This window comes from Oratosquilla oratoria, chromosome 22, assembly GCF_046742065.1.
Source record: "Oratosquilla oratoria isolate Oo_2021 chromosome 22, ASM4674206v1, whole genome shotgun sequence".
In the NCBI taxonomy this organism is placed as follows: domain Eukaryota; kingdom Metazoa; phylum Arthropoda; class Malacostraca; order Stomatopoda; family Squillidae; genus Oratosquilla; species Oratosquilla oratoria.
This window is the reverse complement of record NC_134798.1, coordinates 6,804,817-6,817,316: the sequence shown is the minus strand read 5'-3', so window position 1 is coordinate 6,817,316 and position 12,500 is coordinate 6,804,817. Positions and strand designations below refer to the sequence as shown.

Genomic DNA, 12,500 nt, shown 5'->3' with positions numbered 1-12,500 from the left:
ACACACATTCCGTTAATTGGGACATGAATACCACAATCGTGTTCCCTGCTGTCGTAAAAATCGACTGATTTGTGAAAATTAAAATCTTTGTATGTATATACATATATACATCCGTGTGTGTGTGTGTGTGTGTGTTTGTGTGTGCGTGCGCGCGTGTCTGTAAAACCTTGTAAATAAAATCTCACTGCCGACATACACGTTACTCTGTCTGATGTCTTCGAACTTGGAACCTTTCCGAACTGGAGAACCACCTGAAAGAGAGAGAACATCGTCCTTGTCGACCACGATGTTCTTCGGCGGCTAAGGGAAGGACGAACCGTTGTGCTGGAAACCGGATTGTGCGGTCGGGCACCGCGTCTCTGTCTGTCTGTCTGTCTGTCTGTCGCCCCGGGGAAGGTTTCCGGCTTCTCTGACTCCCTCGCCTCCTCTTCCTCCTCTTCCTCCTCTTACTCCTCCTCCTCCTCCTCCTCCTCCTTCACTTAGTCTTCTTCCTTCACCTCCTCCTTCCACAGTCCCCTCCTCTTCCTCTTACTGTTCCTTCCCTCCTTGTCTTCTTGTCGTCCTCCTCTTCTTCCCCTTTCTACCTCCTGCTACTCCTTTTCCCCTTACTCTTCCTCCCTTCCTCGTTTTCCTTGTCCTCCCCCGCCTCCTCCCCTTCCTCCCCCTCCTCCCCAGCCTCCCCTCCTCCTCCTGCTCCTCCTCCTATCTCCTTCTCCCCCTTCTTTGTCCTTATCATCTTCCTCCTTTCTCCTCATTGTCCTCATTGTCCTCCCCTTCGTCCTTCCCCTTTCCTCCTCCTCCTCCTCTTCTCCCTCTTTCTCTTCCTCCTCTTCTTCCACCCTCCTCCTCTTCCTCACCCCGTCCTCATTGCCCTCCCCCCGTCCTCCTCGCCCTCCTATTCCTCCCTTCTCCTCACCCTCGGCCACCCCCACTCTCAAGCCCTTATTACGAGGAGGAACACCAACCTCGTGTTTTTAAGGTTTTTGTTCCTTGCCAACGCTCCTCGCCCTCCAACTCGCCTCCTCCCCTCCCCATCCTTCGTGTTTTGTTGCAACAACTCTACCTCCTCCTCCCACATTCCCCTCCCCCTCTCTCTCCCCATCACTCCACTCCATCTACTCCTCCTCCTCCCCATTCCCTCTCTTCCTTTCCTCCAATCCTCCTTCTCCTCCTCCTTATACTCTTCCTCTTTGTTGCCCTCGTCCTCCATTATCTCCTAGTATTACTGCTTCTCTTACGTCTCTTTCTATTTTTTTCTTCAGTTGCATATACTTGTCTTTTACCTCTTCTTCCCCTTTTCTTCCTTCCCTTGAGTTGTCTTCATTGTCCTACTGCTCCTCCTCACCTCTTTTTCCTCTTTTCTCACTCGACTCTCTATTCTCTCTTCTCTCTCATTCACTCTCTCACCTCCACGCCCTTCGACTTCCTGTCCCCCTTCCCCCCTCCACCACCACCCCCTTCCTTTCTCCCCCCCCCCCAGTACCTTCCCCCCCCTCTCCTCCCCTGCGGCAGAAAGTAACGTACTTTTCAGGAGAAGAGGACGAAGTAGACGCTCCACAGCGTCGAAGCACCTGTGCAGGTGTGCAACGAGCAGCTGTTGGGTCCTGACGTAATAAGTGGTGGTGGTGATTATGGTTTGGTGGTAGTGGTGGTGGTGGACGAATTTCAGTGATGTTGGTGCAAAGCAAAGTGTGGTGACTTTAGAGTCGACTATCTCGTTATGAAGAACTTGATTCTGGTCCTTACGCATCTCGGTGCTTAAACTAAAATATTTTCCTCATATGTGGATCTCTCTCTCTCTCTCTCTCTCTCTCTCTCTCTCTCTCTCTCTCTCTCTCTCTCTCTCTCTCTCTCTCTCTCTCTCTCTCTCTCTCTCTCTCTCTCTCATTCTCTCTCGCTCTCACGCTCTTTATCTCTGTCGGTTTTATAATACCCTCGTCATGGTATAAGCAGTTTGTGTTTGTGTGTGTGTGTGTGTGTCTGTGTCTTTGTCTTTCACTTCAACATGCAAAACCTTCTTAAATCTCCTCCAGATCGCCTTACCTGCCTACCTTGACCCATGCCCTCGAATGGTGTCCTACATGTCACGATTCGAATCCGTCAAGAGTAAAAAGACATTCGAGCTAAGAACAGCGTGATGGACTGGGCATGTTTTTGTTTTTTTCAGGGTTGTCACCCGCCCGGACCTCAACCTTGGGTCGGTCCGGAACATTCTTGTGATTGTGTTCAGGAATTAGACGTTTTATCCAGAAATGTTCCTCCTCCTCCTCCTCCTCCCGGGTAAACTCCTTTATCCGGAAGAACCCTCCGGGCAAATTCATTTATCCGGACTGTGTCTCCAATACAGAAGCCATCCGGAGATGTTTGCTTCACGTCGCTTTGGTTGGACCTTTGTTGTTATGTTTTCTTCCTGTTTTGTTTGGCCCCTTTGTGTGTCTCGCCATTGTCCGGGGGCTCTCGGTCTCCGGACTGAAGGGAGACCTCCGGTTCTTGTCCTCCCGGAGGAACAACCCGCCGAATTGGGCTCCATTTCGCCGCGGTGACGTTTCGGCAACTGAATGAAGTCTTTTGGCGTTTGACAGAATGAAGTTCCTGAGAGGTCGATTTAATCTTAATATTTTCCAACAAAGGGGCTGAGCAGCCCTCCTCCCTCCGTCTGTATAAAATGATTTGGTGTTAAGTAGAATAAATTAACTTAAGCTGGCACCCCTTACCTCAAGGGGCAAGTGTGTGTGTTGTGTGTGTGTGTGTGTGTGTGTGTGTGTGCGCGCGTGTGCTGTATGTGTGTATGTTTGTGTGGGTGTGCGTGCGTATGTACGTGTGTATTTGTGAATATATGTGTACAGTATGTGTGTGTGACCTTCGACGGAATCCGTCACCGCCAAAAAGATATTTGTTTAAGTCCACGCATTTACTTCTTTATTTATTTTTTATCACATGTGCTAACGGCGAACGACTTCAGTCATGTGACGAGTGACCTTCAGAGTCGAAGGTGTTGAGGGTGTCTGCTTGTGGTGTCCCCTCGCGCGCATGCGTGCTTGCGCATCTCCTCACTTGAGCCAGAGTGCCTTGTCATCAGTCTAACGCGGTCGTGGGTGGTGGCACTCGTACTGGCCCCCAGCGGTGGTGGTAGGGTGGGTTGTTGTGCGAATAGTGGTGATAATGGTTGTGGTGATCAGTGGTGTTGCCAAGATTTCGTTTTAGGGGAAGGGAGAGATTGGGCGATGTGGGGAACACTCTTTGTCAAACTCTCAGGATCTGCAATTTGATTGTGGTGGATACCATAGCAACAGAGGACTTTGTAGCGTGGAATATAATAAATCCGCAATGCTATGGTATCAAAAGAATGTCTAAAATTGGATACCATAGTATTTAAGGTTAAGATTGTGGTGGTAATAGAGGAGTTTGTTGGGAAGAGGAGGCTGTGTGTGGTTGCAGCCACCCCCACCACCTACCACCTCTCACCCTCACCCACACCCACCCTTACCCTTGCCCCTTGCAGCTCCTGTTGCCCCCTCTGGCCCGCCTTCCTGATGGTCCGCTTCCCCGCCCGCGGGTCCCCACCTGTTGCGTTGGAGTTGGGGCGACGCGGGGCTGGGCGGGGCGGGACCGCGGGTTGTGAACTTGCACCGCAAAGAGGAAATAGTATTCTTGATGTACTACAGTCGTGTTGGTAACCGTCGCTGTGTTATGTATTGGAATTGCTGGTGTAGTTGTATTGCCTGTTCTTGTGTTTTAAGGAGAATTTGTTGTTTTGATTGGTGACACTTACGTGTATCTTTATCCAATAATTGTTGACTATATTGTGTATGTGTGCGTGTTTGTGTATATATATATATATATATATAATATAATATAGTGTGTGTATGTTTGTGTGTGTGTGTTTTCAGTTGCCATATTTTATAGCAGGCGACGAGATGATCATGCATATTTCCGTCGTATATCTGTTACTCAGGTGTTGCATTGGCCCTTGCTTTTGTGCACTTGTCCCCCAGATGCGGCCTTGAACAGGTAAAACTAATATCCCAGCCCGCTATGGCCCGACATACTTTCCTGTGTTCCCTTCCTTGTACGCTGTGCTCACACTCTCCATCGAGCCCGTTCTCAGTTGCAGGCGGCAAGCAATGCAACCAGACGTGTTGCAAGACTTGGGCCACCTCCACCACCTGTCAGACGAACCACCCGTCACCGCCGACCCAGGCACGTAGGTGCCACGTAAATCACATGTGATACTTCACGTGGTTAGTGTCTATCGACACCACCTCTTCGTCTCGCGTGTCTTATGAAGGACGTGTCACACGTTATTGTTTGTGCTCGCATGTAAACACGTAAGATGTTCTTGTATACGTGAACACGTTATTGGTGCTTGGGAACACGTCATGGTAAAGTTGTGAACAAATATCTTGACGCACCCAATAATTTTCACAAGGTAGATGTAGTATCTGTAGATAATAACAATAATTGTTGTCAATATTTGTCATGTGTAGGTGGCTTTAGCCATTAAAAATACTAACAAAATAATTATTGGTTTATATTGACGAAGTACTTATGAATAGTCAGGGTTTGTCTTAGGAATATTACACGGAGCAAGCAGGAATATTACCAATATGATTATTGTCAGTGAATATTTGTGCGCAGTGCGCAATCGCACGTAGATCCTTCTTTGCGCACCTGCTCACGCATGACCCTCCGGGCGAAGGCGCAGACGCAGCATACTTCCATTCATGGCTCTGCCCGGGTCCCCATAAGGGCCCGCGCCTCCTGATGCAGGAACCGGTTTTGTGTACTCGCGGCGCTGGTGGAGGAGTGGGGAGAGCCCTCAGCGTGGGAGGAGCAGAGAGATCGCTCAGTACTACTGTAGAAGTACTAATGTGGTAGTTCACATGTAGGAAGGTGTTGTGACCTCGCCTCCTGCCCCCACCAGACACACACACACAAACACATCCTCCCACCTCCATAGCTCTTCCTCCCTCCACCTCCTCCTTTTCTCCTCTTCTATTTGCCCTCTTCGCCTCTCGTTCTTCATCAGATTCCTTTTCCCCGTCCCTCATATTCTCCCCCCTCTTCCCTTCTTGCTTTTCCCTTCCTTCTCCTCTCCTCCCTCCTCCTCCTCCTCCTCGTTCTCCTCCTTCTCCTCCTCCTCCTCCTTTTCCTCCCGCTTCTCACATCCGCCCACGCCTTTCCCACCCCTTCCCTTCCACCTCTTTCCTCTTCCCCTCCACCTGCTTCGTCGTTCTGAAATTGTACGATCTTCATGCCCGCAGGCTGTAAGGGTATCCCTCATCCACGCCTTCCCACTGTTCCTCACATACATCTACACACGCACACACACACACACACACACACACACACACACACACACACACACACACACACACACACACACACACACACACACACACTAGCTAATCCCAGGCTAAAGCAATAAATGAATTCAAAACTGGGTATAATACCTGAAGAAAAGAGACGAGACCTCACTAGTATAACTGTCTATATATTACAGTAAGGTAGACACACATACGTACATGTACCAAAGGGTTTATTCAAACTTGGCGGCGATATTCTTAAAAAAAAGACATTTGATGACAGCGTATGGAATTTTGAGTATTCATGTGCAGTTTCCCATTTTCTGATTAATTTCATTCCACGCACTTCACGAAGAATACAATCCAGTAACTTGTATTGTTTACATTTCGTAGCAGATCTCTGCCAGGTTAGAAAGAAGACACTATATAGACTCGTAAAACTATATAGCACCCCTGGTGATGTACCGGACACTGGAGGTGCTGTAACCTGAGGTGACAAGCCATCTGCCCTTTTCGGACGAGCACCACGCGGGTTGTGGTCTGCCCAGAGTACCCACCCCCTCTCCCAGCTCCCCTCCCCACCTACTCCCTTTGTTCGACAGTAAAAACACTTCTTCACAGTTCACATTCTTTTCGGTCGCACAGGAACGCCTTCGTCAGTTGCCCGAAGACGGAGGTGCCATGTTCCTTCGGTCGAAGGTGTCCCGTGCTTTGAGTCCTTGTTGTGATTTTCTCCCAAAGGGCTCCCCTTGTACTCGAAGGATCTTTCTTTTTTGCGCCTCTCTCCATAGGATCCTTCTGACCAAGACCTTTTGGTTTCATCAAGGGACCTTTTGGTTTCTCAGAGTGGGCTCCTTGAGGTCATGGTGTAAGGCCCTTGGCGCAAGAGGTCCTGATTAAAGACCTGATCTGAAGGCGGTACCCCTGAAGGAGGATCAATGATAGCTGTGAAAATGAGCGTCAGAACTTGATGTTATTGGTGTACAAGTGGAGGACCTGTATATGTGGCGTGACTGTTTCAAGTAGGAGGTGTAGGGGGGAGTAAGTAGGGATGGATAAAAACGACCCTAAGTGTGCGAACAAGGGTGCTTTAAGAATATAGGATCAAGCCTGGGAAGGGACAGAAGTAGGTAATCCTGTTGTAGACTTAAAGGGACAATGGGAAGGGGATGATTAGGCTTTGAGAAATCAGGGGACGTAGGGGAGTAAGCCTTGATTTATTGAACACGTTTTTTTTTTGTTTTGTTTTTATATGTATTTATTTTTCCTTGGAACATGCCCTTCCACTGTGGTCAGCTTTTGTTTTTAAGGTCAGCTTTTATTGACTTGGATATCCTGCACACAGATAGTACAGAAATTACCTTTACCACGGTGCTTACACGTGTGGAAAGGGTCTTGTAGAAGACCCAAGGGCATAGGACCATAAAGGAACCATTCTAGTTCCACAGCTCCACCCATCTGTAACTCCATAAATCCACCCAGCTATAACTGCACTAAGGGAAGACTCCAATTTCACTCAGATATAATTCCATATCATCCCGCGAAGACCTGGATACTGAGGTCTCCTTGTTGACCTCAAGGGCCAAGAGCGATATGCTCCAGACGCCCCCCGTGCGTCCCCCTGCGTCTACTGAGGGCCCAATAAGGGAGCAACGGGATCTGTCGTCCTCCCAGAAGAGGTCATTAGTTAAGCACTCCTCTGGTGGTGGTGAGACAAGACTTACCTTTATTAGTACTGCAAGGTTTACTGAAGATAAGGTGTGTGTGTGTGTTGAAGGTTTTGCTTTTTTAACCTTCGGATAAGATTTTTGTCTGTAAGGACGTTATAGTAGATGAGAATAGTTTAATTTAGATGGGGAGGTTTTAACCCTTCCTCTTTTCCGTAAATCATTGGAAAGACTATCTTTGCAGGACGGATTGGCGAACATAGCCCAGTAAATACAGAAGCCAAAACCCCAGGAATATATATATATATATATATATATATATATATATATATATAATATATATATATATATATATATATTTTATATAATATATATATATATAAATATATATATATATAATATATATATATATATATATATATATATATATATATATATATATAATATATATATATATATATGTGTATGTATATATGTATGTATGTATGTATATGATATATAATGCAATTTAGTATAAGTAGCGATGTTGACTCAAGAGCTCGTGTTGACGCGCCAGCCATCATGGCGTCCGCATTTCAAATTCATTCAACGAACGTCACCCTAACGTATTTACCCGGAGCGATCTGATAACAGCCCCGTGAGCGTTCGTCGCGTTCGCGTATCCGAGTGCGTTCGAACGCGCGAAACCGAGCACAAAGAACCAAGTCACTCGGGCGAGGACAGAGTCCCAAACGACCCGAGTCGGGACAAAGAATTTGTTTATTTTCTAAAACGGGATTAGAGAAAACCCGGGATCCCGAGAGGTTGGAGGGTGGGAGCGGGTTGAAGGAAAGTTCGGGATTTAAACCTCGCTCTGTCCTCTTCTCTTCCTCCTCCTCCTCCTCCTCTTTCTCCTCGTGCCCACTTCTTATTTGAATCCCTCGTCATTCTCTTTCTTTTCCGTCTTCCTCCTCCTCTTTTCCTCCTATTTCTCCTCCACATCATCCTCCCTTGTCCATACTCCTCCTCCTCCTCCATATTTTGCTCTTTCTCATCCTCCTCCTCCCCCTCCTGGGAGTAAAGGAGTAAGAAGGAGGTGAACCCCGACCTGACTCCCATCAGTGGTTGTCTGGTACCCGGAGACTCGACACGTCTGCTCCTCCCTCCATCGCTCGTCCTCAACCGTCTGGCTTTGTCTGCCCTCCCGAGGCCCACCCCGTCTAGAGGTGAGCCCTTACGGTGCTCCTTGAGGGTCAGGTGACCCTCCGTGGGCGTGGTAACACGTGTAGGAGGATCCCCTTGGTGGGCGTCCTTCGAAGTGGGCGTTTGTCCGAGCTTTGCAAGAGAAACGTTTGAACAGGCTTGGTCAGTGAGTGGACGAGAGTGGAGGTGGTGGAGGGGGAGGAGGAGGAGGAGGAGGTGGCGGTTGTGGCGGCTGAGGCAGTGGTGGTGGTGTCCTAAGCGGTGGCCCACCGTGTGTAGGCATATTTTTTCTTCTTCGTTAAAGCACCGCTGGTTCAGAAGGTGATCATCACGTTTTAAAGGTCTCGAGGCAGAGAAGACTATACTCGTTGTCTCGAGGATCTTTAGCTGTGGCGTAATAGTTAACCGCTTATTGTATGTGGAGCACCTTCAAGTAGATGGGACCTTTCGTGGATTGCTCTGCGTGGACGCGTGGTCTCAGACGGCTGGCCTGCGGCGGCGGCAGCGGCGGCGGCGACTGCGGCGTGCAGTGGGAGGGACGGAGAGAGGGAGGGAGGGTGGAAGGTGAAGGAGAGTACACGAAGAAGACTCTGTGATCATATGTGGAGACCACCGTGGAGGGACCTCGAGTAAGAGTCTTCTAGGGTCACGTGACCTGGAGGGTAGTTCACTCCACACGACTTCAATTGCAACACAGTAACTTATACTATTACAATTACTACTATTACTACAAGTCCTGTTTTTACTAGTAATATTACTGTTACTCCTGCCACTACTATTACAACTACTATTACTACTACCGCCACTACTATTACTACTACTGCCACTACTATTACTACTACCACTACTAGTATTACTACTACTACTACTGCCACTACTACTGCCACTACTATTACTACTACCACTAGTATTACTACTACTACTACTGCCACTACTACTGCCACTACTACTTCTGCCACTACTACTACTGCCACTACTAGTACTGCCACTACTACTACTGCCACTACTAGTACTGCCACTACTACTACTGCCACTACTACAACTGCCACTACTACTACTGCCACTATTACTACTGCCGCTACTACTACTACCACTACTACTACTACCACTACTACTACTACCACTACTACTACTACTACTACTACTGCCACTATTACTACTGCCGCTACTACTACTACCACTACTACTACTACCACTACTACTACTACCACTACTACTACTACTACTCCCACTACTCCCAACGTTCTGGTCCAGCTGTCCAGGGAGGCTTGTTCACCTGCATCAGGTGGTACACGCTCACATACCGGACAACGGACGTCTGGGCTCCCCCGCACACACACGCACACACACACACACACACACACACACACACACACACACACACACACACACACACACACACACACACACACACACACACACACACACACACACACACACACACACACACACACACACACACACACACACACACACACACACACACGAGCAGCTCCCTCCTTCCCTCCCTCCCTCCCTTTCTCCCTCCCATCTCCTTCCTCCCTCCCAACCTCGTCGCCAGCTGCTCCTCCTACCTTCTCCTCCTGCCCACGTTGGCTTTACCCCGCCGACCGACCGCGCGTTCTCGCTCAGCAGCTCAGCTGCAACGGCTTCCAGTCTTCGACTGCAGCTCCCGCAAGAGCGCTAGAAGGAGCAGCTGGAGAGTCATTTCCGTCTGCCACTCCGGCGAGCATTCCAAGACCTCCACTTTTACTGGCGTCAGTTTTCTGTGGGAGGACCGCATGGTCGTCGGTGTGCGCATGCGCGTGTTGGTGACTGTTTGTGGGTGATCAACTGTGATGGTGTGTGTGTGTATGTCTGTGTCCCACGTCCTTATCACTTTTTAGTTACGTCGGGGCCAAGATTTCCTGACTGTTTCCTGTGTGGCCCAACAGCTGGCCAGTTGGCTTGAGTCTTCCCTAAGCGCAGCCCCTCTGGTGAAGGACTTCGTCAGGAGACGTGACCTCCTCCACCTTCAAGGGCCAGACGGCACCATCCCGAAGTGGTAGTGAACCTGGTGTGTTGGGTCATCGAACACCTGTTTGACGGCAAGTGGTGGGTCTGTTGACGGGGTTACCCCCAAGAGGACGTGACGTCACGCTGCCCAAGTTGTCTGTACACAGGAGGTGGCCCTCGCGTGCCTATCGAGTTTAGTAACATTGTAGCCACGGCCGTTGTGTGAACAGTGACCATTCTCGTCGCGTTTTGTGTGTAGTGTGGGTACCCGATTTTGTGCTGTGAACAGTGAGCACCCCGCAATGCGTCTTGTGAGCGTCCGTTTGTGTTTGTATGAACAGTAAACACCCACCAACCCGTGTGTTAGTGTGTATGTGTGTCTGTGTGGTGCAGAGAGCGAGGAGTGGCGCTACCCGGCTTTCAGAGTGTAGTGTCATTTGCCTTATAAAGAAGAGTCTCGTTCTGTGATCGGCCGCGTACCGTGGTGAAGATCCAGTGAGTTCGTAAGGAGTTCATGTGAAGACTCGCCGCTTCCCTCGCAGGTGGTCGAGACCTTTCGAGTGCTCTTGGTTGATTCATTCAGTGTTTCCAACGACGCAAGTGTCTCCTGCTGGGGGCGCGTCGGCTAGTGCCATCCTTCAGCCCCGTGCAAGACCGTAAACAAAGAAATCCTAAAGTGTTTTGTCCCGTTAAAGAATCCTACGAGTGTACAACGAAGAGGAACTCCCTTCCCATTCCTCCAGAAGTACCTGCCCCGATCTTTGAAGTACCTGATCAAAAAACGACGACAACCCTCCTGCCTCCCATTCCTTTCAAAGTACCTGATCCTTTAGAACTAAGACAACCTTCTTCTCGATCTAACTCTCGAAGTGACTTCTGAGTTCGTTGATGCCTCCGAATCCTTCGCCGGGCAAGACTGAAACCTCGACTTTGTCCGCCAATGCAACGTCCACCGCCATGTCCGTATTCAGGAACGGCTTCCTGACGCTCCGGAGGGGCAAGAAGAAGGGCAAAGGGCGCCCCACCCTCGACAGTATCCAGTTCGATGGGCCCGGAGTTGTCGGAGACCAAATCCCTTGCAATGGCTTCGAACCCATAGACACTTCGTTCATTTTCCTCGACGGGACTCTCAAGAAGAAGAGGAAGGAATACGGCCTCGGGAACAAGAGGCTCTCCAGGTCTTTCTTCAACCTCAGGGATTGTGTTAGTATCTCTATTTTTTCATTGTTTTAGTAGACACTTTTTTTTTTTTTGGGGGGGGGGTTAGTCATCCCTAACCTTTTGACGGCCAGGTTCCTCTATGCTGAATGAAATTGCCTGACGTTATCCATGACCAAAATTTTAATCTCCATTGAATCATCTAATCATTGTAAAGTGTTAAGCTGTCAGCCAACTCGTGTCAGGATCTAGCGGTCCACGGTTCGAGTCTCGCACAGACGTCACTGAAGTCAACGTTAGACAGAATAAGGTTAAAAAAGTACGAGTCTGTGTTGAAGAGTCGAAACGGTTATCAATACGGTGACTCCAAACCACCTGAATCAAATCCAGTAAAATGAATGAAGCTTAGGGCCCCTTTGAAGTGTCCTTTCGCTCGGCTAAATAAAATCATCCGCTACGGAGTGGCTTCTTCAGACACAACTTCAATTGAGTAAAATCGCCAGACGATAGCCAAGATAATCAACTAAAGATCTAAAGTGCAGCGAGAGGGTTAAGGAGCACAATTGTCATTTTTTATTTATTCGTTTGTGTTTAATTTTGTCTATATATATTCTTTTTATATCAACTTAATTTGGGTGGGCGAACTAAGTTTGGAAGGCTAGATTTAACCCTAAATACAATAATCTGGCAAAATCCAAGATAATAGGGACAGAACCTCCGATACGGAAAGGTTTTATTTTTATTTGTGTGTGCGTGCGTGCGTGTGTGTGTGTGTGTGTGTGTGTGTGTGTGTGTGTGTGTGTGCACGTGCGCGCTTGTGTGCTCGCGCGTATGTGTGACCCTGTTTTGACGATTTGGTAAGACACCGCGTTGCGTATACACAAGTCAGCCAGTCAGTCAGTTAGTCAGTCATATGGTATTTCCCGTAACTCCGTATCTCAACGGAGTTACGGCCATATAGAGCGATAAGAATGGGTTTATCACGGTGGTGCAATACGGAGATCAGCCTTATGTGATAAGGACGGTGGAATGTGAAATTGACCTTGGTTGTTATGCTTGTTAACGAGGTCTTCAGAGGTGATTAGAGTGGTGATTAAGCATATAACCTATACATGGAGGTAGTTACAATATGTAATGTATATACAGTAAAGTAGTACCCGTATTTTGTAAATTAATGTTGGCTGCCTTCGCG

General features: G+C 48.5%; 2 protein-coding genes across 3 annotated transcripts in view; both read left to right on the top strand.

Moving 5' to 3' along the window:
• LOC143037414 (cytohesin-1-like) overlaps positions 1-12,500 on the top strand; it is a 228,158-nt gene that overhangs the window by 27,135 nt on the left and 188,523 nt on the right. The window contains exon 1 of one of the 2 annotated variants that reach the window (XM_076205563.1): positions 9,946-11,353. The exons of the other annotated variant lie outside the window; for it this stretch is intronic. Within the exon in view, the coding sequence (XP_076061678.1) occupies positions 11,039-11,353 (315 nt within the window). The 5' untranslated portion in view covers positions 9,946-11,038. Of the gene's footprint in view, positions 1-9,945; positions 11,354-12,500 lie in introns of those variants that run through there. 2 annotated transcript variants of the gene reach the window in all.
• LOC143037417 (uncharacterized) overlaps positions 1-12,500 on the top strand; it is a 524,806-nt gene that overhangs the window by 467,916 nt on the left and 44,390 nt on the right. The window lies entirely within an intron of this gene.